The 11,876-nt window shown below is 42.1% G+C and overlaps 1 protein-coding gene and 1 long non-coding RNA gene across 4 annotated transcripts in view; both read right to left on the bottom strand.

The window, feature by feature from the left end:
- Window positions 1-1,846: 1,846 nt before the first annotated feature.
- Window positions 1,847-11,876, bottom strand: part of RAB27A (RAB27A, member RAS oncogene family) — an 87,281-nt gene continuing 77,251 nt past the window's right edge. For all 3 annotated transcript variants that reach the window (XM_023558252.2, XM_003418323.4, XM_064267526.1), the window contains one exon: window positions 1,847-4,147. In XM_023558252.2, coding sequence (XP_023414020.1) covers window positions 3,949-4,147 — 199 coding nt within the window. In that variant the 3' untranslated portion in view covers window positions 1,847-3,948. The remainder of the gene's footprint in view (window positions 4,148-11,876) is intronic.
- LOC111752861 (uncharacterized) lies at window positions 8,364-11,874 on the bottom strand. Its single transcript, XR_002787750.2, has 2 exons — window positions 11,130-11,874; window positions 8,364-11,067 (listed from the first exon to the last, which is right to left on the bottom strand). It is a non-coding gene; the product is annotated as an uncharacterized LOC111752861 (long non-coding RNA).

The raw sequence follows: 11,876 nt of genomic DNA, 5'->3' as shown, positions 1-11,876 counted from the left end.
GTTAAGAAAGTTAACCCTTTTCTAGCATGTATTTACAAACCGCTCACCAAATTTATCAATATTTTATATTTTCTTACGGTGTTTTTCTATGCAGAAATATTTTATTTGTAAGGCATCCTTTTCCCCCATTAATTCAAAATGCCATTTCTCTATGGATTTACCGCTGGACTCTCTGCTTTGTTCCACTGATTTATCTATTTATGCACCAGTTTCCAAATGTTTAAATTATTGTAATTTTTAAAATAACTAGGTTTATCTCCAGTGCTCCTCCTTCTGTCTTCACTGACCTTTTTATTCAGTGCTTCCCTGGCTTTTTTTTTTTTTACTTTAAAAGAGCTTATCTAGTCATAATCTGCAAATTCTTTTTTTTTTCCATTTTTTGGATAACTGACTAACCCATTGCTGTCAATTCTGACTCATAGCGACCCTATAGGACAGTGTAGAACTGCCTCATAGGGTTTCCAGGGAGTGTCTGGTGGATTCAAACTGCCAAGCTTTTGGTTAGCAGCTGTAGCTCTTAATACTTACACTTAGTTTTCTTGTCTAATCACTTGACTAGTCATTTCAGAACAATGTTAAATAGCTGAGGGACATAGCAGAAATTTGAATAACAAATGTCTGCCTGACACATATTTTAGCCTCCTTAATCTTTTTTTTTTTTTTTTTAATCTTTTCTCTCTCCTGACCCCTTCAACAATTATAGACAAGACTCACCCATTTTCTCAAGCCCTTTGCACATTCCTTCTTCCTTCCAGGTGTTTTATCTTGCTGCTTCAGCAACAAATTTCCTATCCTTCCCATCCAGCTTTACCCTCTTACCTCCGATGTCAGAGGCTACATTCCCTTATCTGTGTGAATCCCATACTCTAAATCTTCATCTGAGACTTTGTTCTCTTCAGCCTATGGCCATACTCAGTGCTTCTCTTTGGGTTAATGGGTGCATAACCAGCCTTCAGAACTTTTTTAATTTTTCAATTATTATAATGAAATACAGGGTTGACAAGAGATTAAGGAATAGCCAGTAACCCTGCAGTTGGGGTGGAGCAAATAGCTTGTGCTCAACTACTAACCTAAAGGTTGTCATGGAGTTGACTCCAACCGTGTCAGAGTAACAGCGTGCTCCTTATGGCTTTCAATGACTGACTGTTCAGCAGCAGATCACCAGGCCTTTTTCTGACGGGCCTCTGGGTGGACTGGAACCTCCAACCTTTTGGCTAGCTGCTAAGCGTGTTAAGCATTTGCACTACCCAGGGCCTCCCTTTTACACAAAGTAGTCAATAAAGTCCTTTGGGATGAGGTGACATTTGAAAATCTTGAAGAAAATGAGGGCAGGGTCATACAGACATATGGAAGAATAGCATTCCAGACAGAGGGAACAGCAAATGCAAAAGCCATGAGGCAAGAACACACTTGACTTTTCCAAGGAGGCCAGTGTGCCTCTGGAGGAGTGAATGAGGTGGACATAAGGTCGGAAAGGCCATCTCCCTACGTATTGCCTTCTCATCCAATCAATGATTGCACTCCTGCCAATGTCTCTTGTATCCATACCTTCAAGGCCCAGCCCACTTTAGTTCAGTCCCTTTCCATCCTTGTTTTGTTCATCTGAGATTGCCTCATACAACAGTTCCCACCCTATAGGTGCTCACTAAATGTTTGATAACATATTTGAGTTACTTCCTCCAGAGTATGTTGTTTTGGCTGGCTGCTCAGTTAACACTTAATGGAATTTGTATCCATGAATTTGGTGCCCTTCAGTAGAATTAAAACTTTCTTTCCCAAGGACCATTATGACTTCTTGTTTCAGTCCTCATTGTGATGGGAAATGAAGTCACAGTCGCACACAAACTTGACTAGACAGCTTTTTATTATAAGCTTAATTGGCACAAGGACCCCTGAAGATACATTTCACTTTTACACAGCCTTGTGAATAGAAAAAATACATTGATACACAAAATATATTGAACTTCAATATCAAATTTAAGAAAATGAGTTCCAAAGAGAGTACAGGTTATTTCAATAATTAAAGGTGGTGCTTGTGTGTGCGGTATATCATGTACACGTTTAACTGTGTATGTTTAAGGCCAATGTGATCTGTAGCTAATTATTCATTTGGTTCTTAAAAATGAAAACATGCAGATATTGTCTTATTTTTAACTACCATATAAAATATACTCTGATATCTATCTGTAAAATTATGATTCATTCCTCTGAAGTCTTATGGCAATCTTAGAAGGCACTCCTGTGTGGTTATGACTTTAATCTTGAATCTGAATCCTTTCTTCATTAGAACATACAATTCAAATGCATAGGACCCAATGAGTTCTTTAGTATATAAAATAAGCCCCCATTTCAAAGACAGAAATATGAAAAATCTTAGTAACCACGGCTAAGTCTGTTATGGGGGTGGTGGGAGGGGCAGTGGTAAGAAGCAAGATAGGTGCTCAATAAAAGCCATTTTGAAGCTATTGTATAGAAGTAATTATTTTCTATCAAACTTATATTTTTCTAATTACAGTTCTACCAAACATTTACTGCCACAAAAACATTGATTTTGATTCTCTATTTAAATTATTAGTGGTGTTTCTTGCAAAATAGCCATTAGGCTCTCTGGAAATATTAATCTACTTTATTTAAACCAATGTAATAAGTAAGAATCTTCCCCTAAATGAAATATCTTTGAACTTTATAAACAACTGCCATAAAGCATGTTTTAAAACCACCTTCGATTTGGTGTGAAGACACTTTGGCAATGCAGCAGAATTACATGGCTTTGGCAAGACCCAGCAAGTAAACATTTGTGATCTCAATGGAAAATACAGGCTATAAAACACTTAATTTTTCTTACACTGAACCAGAGGACAAATGTGACTGCTTAAACACAAACATCCATCTTCTACCAGATAGCAAACAGACATTTAATGTAATTGAAAAGTAATTCCTTCAGTACCACCCATGTAAAAATAAAACAAATTGCAGATATCAATACAGAGCCTGTTGGTGAAGAAAGAAGATTGGTTGTTTACAAGCTAATGGAAACTGCAGTCTGAGGACGCTGGACCCACATTATAAACATGAAGAAAAAGCAGCTAAATGTTTGCTTGTCACAAAGAACTTTGGCACAAACACCAGCTGTACTCATACGTGGCCAGCACATAGGCCGAGTATAAACGCACAGATCACAGTGAACTGAAGCCATAAAATCTAGTTCCCTGACCCTTCCTTCATTCAACCCTTCAGAGCAATGGGAATACAGTAGGGAACGAGCAGCCCCACTTCAGTTGCTCACACTACATTAAACCACCCCTGCCCCAGGCTCCTCAATCCCTCTCCCACAAAATAGAAAAGTCACAATGAGTGTACCATTGGTCAATTCTGCTTACCCAGGGTCTGTAGATCCATGTTCATGCTAAAGGGGATGCTTACATGAAACTAATACTATTCAAAGGCACTGAACTGATATGTGTGTATATTCTTGTTTAATATTCAAGTGGGTTAGACAACATTTTAGAAGTTCACCTCTGGTACACGCAGAGTACCAAAGGTACTCTTTAATTTGGATAGTTTAAATTTGCATCTAAGATCTTGAATGTGGGACTCCAGGCCTAGCTGAAGGACAGCAGGTGACAGTGCCCTCAGCCATCCTATGTAATAAATGGACTCTTCTGCGGCTGTAAAATCCATGAATCATCAACTGCCATGGGCTAAAGTTTTATTAAGGCACTCTTGGCTCTCTGAAATCTTGCTCCTAACTCTCAGGCGGAATCTTAAAAGAAATATTTACAAAGCTCCAGAAAATTAATTTTTGAACTGGATGCTTGACTGACAGGTCTAACTGGGGTGGTGAGAAGCAGTTCCCCCAGTGCCATGGATCCCTCACTGCGCTGTGTATCAGCCGCAGAGGAGACCACAGACAGGCCGCTGGAATTACTGTGTGGCTGGCTTGCCTTTTCAGCAGCCACAGGTCCCCTTCTCCTTCTCCTCACTTAGCTGGTCTGTGGAGGCATGGCCGTTGGATCGCACCACTCCTTCAGGAATCCAGGACTTGTCCACACACCGTTCCATACGCTTCATTATCAGGTCCAGGAGCATCTCGATCGCCTGACTTATGTTTGTCCCATTGGCAGCGCTGGTTTCAAAGTAGGGAATTCTGGAAGACAGAGACCACTCAGGTGACAAATGTGGAGGGGAAGGACAGAAGCCTCTGCCCTTGATAATTCACTTAGAAAATAAGGAAAGTACAAATATATTAGATGATAAAAAAGAAATTTACGACACCCAGGGTACATTAAAAAGTAAGACAATAAAATAAAGCAACTCACACTGCATTCCTAACAGAGATGGAAAACTTCCAAAAATTTTATAAAATTTTAGACGTTGCAAAACATCAATTCTCTTTTTCTTCTACTTCTTACCAACTGTGTAAATCCGTGCCTCTATAAAACTGGCTATCAGTACTTTTCTGTAAGGATGAAGTGAGTTAATGTCTAAAGCACCTTGTTCAGAACCTGACACACAGTAAACACTTGATGAGTGTTTCTTATTTTCACAGAAATGGGTTAGGTTACAAATGCATGTTTGTAATTTTGTTGTTTAACACTCAGAATACATCATCCCATAAAAAAAATGTCACTGGATCATGGACAATCATGGATCCAAAAGCTTAGCAACACTGTTTTGCTAGGTGCCATCCAGTAGAGTTGCCCCATAGCATTTCCTAGGCTGTAATCTTTACAGGAGCAGATCGCCAGGTCTTTCTCCCACAGAGCGCCTGGTGGGTTTGAACAGTTGACCTTTCTGTTAGTAGGTAAGAGCTTAACCACTGAGCCACCAGGGCTCCTTATTTCACTTTTAAACCTTAAACTCCCAGACTGGCCCACAAGAGTGTTTCATCCACGTAGGTGGTCTGTAAAATCTATGGTACCGTCCTAAATGCTGGTGCCTGGGACCATGCTTCCCTACAGCAGGGACGGCTCACTCAGGCCTGTCCTAGCCAAAGCGCTTCATGTGCTTCACTTCTCATCAAACTCCTCATTGCCCAAGTACCTTCACTAAATGCTGGGAGGAAGGGATCTTACTTACTGTTATCGTTGTTGTTGTGTGCCATCGAGTCAACTCCAACTTATAGCGACCCTATAGGACAAAGGAGAAATGTCCCATAGGGTTTCAAAGGCTGAAATCTTTATAGGAGGAGATCGCCAGGTCTTTTCTCCCAAGAAGCCACTGGGTGGGTTTGAACCACCAACCTTTCAGTTAGCAGCTGAGTGTTTAACCACTGCACCACCAGGGCTCCTTACTGATTAATACCAAGGTGTAAATGGCTGATACCGCTGGCAGAGCTATGGGCTACTGTCCAGTGTTATTAACTTCAACACTGAATTAGTAGAATTTCAGGGTGTAGGAGTTAAGTTATAAACTTCTAAGTCAATTCTATTAAAAGATACACTACTAACAAGATATAATTTAGATTTATAACTCCAAATTCAGGTAACAAACTTCTATCTTTCAATTAAAAGTGTATTTTCCTGTCCTATGTGAACCTCTAGGCCACATGACCAGGAGTCAGGTTAACAGCCTTAAAATCTTTAGACTAATCTTTCAGAGTCTTCTGAGCATTTGAGGCAATACAGTTTTTGTTCCTACAGAAATAAATGGATGCTTGATAGCATTCCAGGAGCCCTGGTGGAGAAGTGGTTAAGAGCTCAGGATGCTAACTAAAACATCAGCAGTTTGAACCGCCAGCCACTCCCTGGAAACCCTATGGGGCAGTTTCTCCTGTGTCCTACACGGTTGCTATGAGTCAGAATTGACTCAACAGCCCACAGCAGCAACAACATGGTAGCATTCACTCCACTCCCAGCTCTTTGAGGTGCCAGAGGAAAAGCGAACGAGATGAAATCCACACAGAAAGAAGATCCCAAATTAAGACTTTCCTTCATTAAGGAAATGATGCCCCAGAGACAAAAATGTGCCTGGTGCTTACATCTGCAATGTTGATGGCTCTGCCCGTCCCCAGGGCATAGGAAGTCTGGTGGATAGTACTAAAAATGTTTGTATGTCCAAAGGTTCCTGATGTTGGTTTTTAGAAGGAATTTGCTGCTAGTTTACCTAAACACTTCTGTTAAACATGTTATACATCTTTTAAAAGCGATACAAAAATATCTCAACATTTGGGGCTGGAGAGAGAGGTGAGGATAAATGAGGGAATAACATACAGTCATTAAGATTCTGGGTTCTAGAGCCAACTACCCATCTCCCCACTTCTAGCTCTGGAGCCTCCACCTCCAGGTCTCTAAAGAGGAGTAACAGTGACTCATGGGGTCGCGGTGAGGGAGAAATGAGATCATACGTATAAAGTACCTAGCACAAGCCTGGCACCCAACAAGCGCTCAATACATCGTAGTCTAATGGTTTTGTTTTCTCCCCTAAAAAATACCCGGCTTTTCCTAAAATTTACTAGGCATTTTTTTACTGTGAAAAACGTAGCAATTTTAGCTTAGAACTGAAGATCATTAGGTGTCCTCTTTGAGCTACAGACAGAACGGTGTTGTTCCCTCTCTCCACATGGTGGTGCTAGCGTCACATGGTCAGAGAGCAGCACTGCCACACAAAACATTCTGTGCACCTAACTGAGGTATCAGTCCATAAACGACCCCGTAACAGGCATTTGGAGCACATGCAGACCACCAATTTTGGTACGTTTTTAAAAAACAGATTAATGGCAAGTTTTAAAATAAAAAAAAGTTAAATGAACAAAATGATAAACAGCTCCAAATCAATGAGAGGGGCATTACTATTTCATAGTTTTTCACAAAGATATCTATACTCAGTTCACACCCTAGGTCAGATTCCATGTCCAGCTGGCTACTTTTCTATTATTTATTTCACAAATTTAGAAGATACTAAAACCCAGTTAGAGGTTATCAGAAATGACCACAAGTGTGTGTTTGATGGTCAAACGGTTCTGGATACTGGGTTCACATGTGAATCCAGAAATTGTGGAGAAATTTCTCACTAAAGACTACTTTTCATAATCTACTGGATTCTACATGAACAGGCATTTTCAGGAAAAGGCTGGAATGCTGACCGTTTCAACCTCTGAGACTGTGGCAAATGAAATCCGGATCCCCTGTTAGGTTGCTCTGGGTTCTGGAAATGAGTTTTGTATGTTTGGTTGCAGTTCATTTAACCATTCCACCACCAGGTCTCCTTTCTGATTAGGTATAAATGATCACCTAATTTATTCACCATTAATTTCTAGAATAAGGGAAGAATGTCATAAGTTTGCAAAGAATGGAGCTATTAGAGATCCAGCTATTTAGACCCCATGTTGCCTGGTCCTCTCTGTGGTAAATCACTGACACATTCCCCTCGCCTTGCACGGCACATGTAGACAATCTGTTCACACTTTGTGCATACACAATTTTGTCAAACTAGATAAGATACTGAACCTCCTGCTAAACTAAGCCCCTTGAAACCCCCAAAACGATCTTTGTCAATATTATTAATGTTGTAAATAAATGTTTTTGACTCATCCTTCATTCCAGAGACTGGCGAGTGCCCTCTTCATCAACAGACAGCAGCCTTCAGTAAGAAAAAGCAGTTTTATACTTGCCACCGATTTCTTTACACAGCTGGTGAAATACGTACATTCAGCCATCACGCTTTGGTCATTTTTAGTTTTCTCTATTTCTCTCAACCCTGAATCAAGAACAAAAAGCTTATTATGACCACCAACTCTCCTCTGTGAACAAAGTAGAGTGTGGGTGGGCATTTAGAGGAACAGCTTTTGCTCACAGAGTAAAGTCCTTGCCTGCTCTCCTGGCTGATGCTCCCTCAGTACCAAGCCCAGTGCTGGGGCCCCAGTGGACGTCACAGTTGATACAATCAACTGGACTAGACAAAATCCTCCTCTCTGACACGGATTTTACCAGGGATAAGTCACTGAGCACATTTCCCTCACATATGCGTGGCACATGTAGACAACTGGTCCACAGTCTGTGCATAAATAATTCTACCCAACTATACAGTCAAGGAAAGCCTCTACTAGCATGCACTCCTGATGGTAATGTAGCATCTACACCAGTGGTTCTCAAAGTGCTTCCTGAACCAGCAGCAGCAAGTTCAGTAGTAGTTAGAATTGTAAATAGGTGGGCTTCACCCCAGACCTATGTGATCAGAGACTCCGTGCTGGGAGCCAGCCATCAGGTGATTCTGATGCACAGTAAAGTCTGAGGTCTAATAATGCCATCTAGAAGAGGTTTTTAGAAGAGGTGCGTTGTCAATGTTGCATTCTACTTGCTCTTCTGTTTGTCACTGACTCTGCTGCTATTTTTCGAGTGTCTCAGCAACAGCGTGAACTGTAATAGTTTGAGCTGTGAGGAGTACAAGTTTGGATAAGCCTCTGTGTTGGTCTCTTCTGACTTCGTTGACAACATCATTCAACATAGCAGACTGGAAAGCATTACTCTGCACTTGTTCTGGGAAAACTCAATTGGTTTGCCAGAGAGGTCACCGTGTTTTGTTAGAAAGTGATCGAAGAGCTTCATGTTACTGTTTAACCAAGTCTCACAGCCAAAAAAAAAAAAAAAAAGCCTGATGAAGTAAGGGCTGATGGATTTTTAGTCTCCTAAATATAAATTTTCTGATGTTCACCATCCTGCATCCAATTCCCTCTTTCCAGTTTTGGCTGCTTACATTCTCAGATTTATTTGTCCCAGTACACGCAGATTTATGTCCCATATTTGCATGGTAGCCTGTTCTTTTTTAGCTTTGTAAAGTTTTTCTGAGTCAAGGTCTTCCATGCCACCATTTTCATCTCTGCAAGTTTCAATAAACCACTTTTGAACCAATGATTCATTTTTATGAATTGAGGCTAGAAGGTGGCACAATAGTAACAAAGAATGCAAATTGAGCAGAGCACATGCAAACGGCATGAAGATAAGGAGTAAACTGCACCCAGTTTTTTGATTGTTAACACACAGATGAGCTAACGGTCCTGAGACACTCAAAAAATAGCAGCAGAGTCAGTACATACGCTACCAATGAGAATGTTACCATTACTAGTATGAAACAAGACATCTGTGAAAATAATAATAAACTTATATCTCAGATTTGTGAAATGCACGCGAACCAAATGACTTGATCATTTTTTCCTCTGGAGCTGTCAAACAGCCATCGGAACTGTACTTTACGCTTCCCAAATTCTAAGGGAATTCTGTTTCCACCTCTTTCCTTTCTTCTCCAAGAGTTTCAGTTATTCTTATCTGCTAATCCCTTCTCCTCTCACTTTAACTCAACTCAAAAACCTTAGAATGAATCCTGTCTATGCAATACTCTGCAGACACGGTAGCTGTGCACAGACACGGACACTGCCTGCATTCCTTGGATTCTCAATATGACGGACGGAAGACAATGCAGGGCTCTTTGAGACCAGGCAGGCTGTGGAATCCTGAGGACTGGAACAGAGGGAACAAGCAAGAGGCTGAAGATGCTCAGAGGGGGAGGAAGTCAGCCCTGCATCTCCCCAGGACTTGAGAACGTCCTGGTTGATCCAGCTAACACCCCAGGTGCCCTATTTTTTTGCCTATACCAACACACTTCTCAAAAGCACGGTCTAGTCCATGGTTTCCATTGCTTCATCACTTATTTCCTCCTTACCCTCTTGCAACACAGCTCCCAGCTTCAACAATTCGGTATTCTCTGTGGTACTTGATCCCTCCCTCATTTCTTCCCATTATGGCACTTCTCAAGAGAGGCTGGGGAGCATTCTAGAATCACCTGTGGGCTCTACCAACCTCTACATCGGAATCACATTAGCCTGTGTTCTCAACCACTGCCCCAAAATCACGTGGGGGGCGGGGAGCTTTTAAAAACTACAATGCCCAGGCCCCCCCCACTTGTGGTGGCTTTGTATTGTGTCAACTTGGCTCGGTTGAACATTTCCCAGAATTCCCTTTCTGGTTTGGGCAGGCCACAAGAGAGAGTCTGGGGGAGACAGGAGGGCGGAAGTGAAGCAGCAGCATTTGGTTGTTGCTTATCTGCTGACTCATCTTCTTGCCCAGATCCACCTTCCCCTGGATCCTCCTTCAGCTTCTCTGACTCCTGAGCCAGGAGTTTGTGTTTAGCTCTGTGATGAAGGGCCTGGCTTCTGCAGGACGCCAGTAACCATCAAGGTCAGAGACAATAAGAACTGCCTAGGGCTTCATTCCATCCTGTGGGTCCCAGCTTGTTCCTGCTCTCCCCCCTTTGTATCCATCTTCCCTTCCTGACTACCTGCCACGTGAACATCAAGCTCCAGCATCAGACACAAAGACAGTACCTTATAGAGGCTGCTTTACCAGCTCCCACAATTGCATAAGATCAAATCCCCACATAAAAAAATCCCATTATATACAGGTATTCTTCTCCAATTGACCCCTGATTACTATAACACCCCAGACCAATTACGTCAGAAGCACGGAGGTAGAAATGAGTATTTTCTAAAAGTTCCCATGTATTTCCAACATGCAACCAGGGTAAAAAACCACCAACCCCAGGATGAAAATATCTACATCCAATTGCAAATCCTCACCAGAGTAAGCCAGTATTACTGATAGGAATCCCCGAGTGAGCTAGAACCGAGGCAGATTTAAAACCCTGTTTTGCCCCATCCTAGCTCTCTGTGTATTTTGATTTACTCCTCCTTTTCCTGTTCATAAATCCAGCCCTACTCACCTCACAGATCTCTGCAATCTCCCTGTCTCTGGTCTTCCTCCCTCCAGCTCACCCTACCCACAGCCCCAGACTGATCTGGGAAAGTATGCCTAATACCCCTCCATGTTCAAAGGTTCTCAGAAACTCACTGTCCCCAGGGATCAAGGCTAATCACCTTTTCTGGCATTCAAAGCCCTCCAGAGTCAGGCTTCTCCCCACCTCGCCAACCTACCCTTCCACTCCTTTCTCAATATGACTCCTTATCCTGAGTACTTTCTGAATCTCTAGCCAATGGAAAGGAAGAACAAAGCAGTGTTTACACAATGAGAAGGGAAGGGGCCTGCCCTGGCCCCCTCCTAAAACCAGGGCCACTACCTGGGTAACATTTCCTGCAAACCACACCACTTCATCTCTCTCCCTTCCCAACCTGCTACTACCTGGGTAACATTCCCTACAAACCACACCACTCCATCTCTCTGTCTTCTCATCTCCCTTCCAACCACACTGGCTGCCTCCCACTTATATAGTAAGGGTAATTAATACAGACACACTTTGATTCTCATTGTATTAGAGGCAGAAAGTCTTCTGCCATAGAGGTGCCCTCCCACTTTAACAAGCAGCAGCTGACCCCTTCTTTCATGTCCAGTTCATGCTGCTGCTGCTGCTGCTGCTGCTGCTATGATCCTGTTTCCTGAGATGACTTTGCTGACCCTTGACCGCAGGTACATAGCCTGAACCAAAAGGGATCCTCACACCCCTCTCCCAGCACAGAAATTTCAAAGGCAGCCCCTGAGATACCACCAAGGCCTTCTTGTATACTGGAGCTCTCTGGAACAGCATACAAACTGGCCTTCAAATTTCCTTGCTGAACATAGAAGATATTTTCATTCAAAGAATCTCCTCTTTGCATCTTAGAAAAAAGGCCTTCAGCATTGGCCCCTGAAGCTATCTTTCCACAAGTTCTAAGAGACTGAGAAAATGGGGCTGAAACACTGAATGAAGGTCCTCACCCCATGCCTTTTCAATGGCTCTCACTGTCACATATTACTCAAATATTATATAATATTACGCAAAGTAGGGACTTGATATTACCAAGAACTACATCTGAATTTTTTGCTTTTGTACTTCCCCTTCATGTGGTAATGTTTATATTGGGAATATTTTCTCTAGATTTCTCCACAAAA

Source organism: Loxodonta africana, chromosome 13 (assembly GCF_030014295.1).
Source record: "Loxodonta africana isolate mLoxAfr1 chromosome 13, mLoxAfr1.hap2, whole genome shotgun sequence".
Classification (NCBI taxonomy): domain Eukaryota; kingdom Metazoa; phylum Chordata; class Mammalia; order Proboscidea; family Elephantidae; genus Loxodonta; species Loxodonta africana.
Note: the sequence above shows the minus strand (reverse complement) of the source record. Positions and strands in the feature narration are given on the sequence as shown.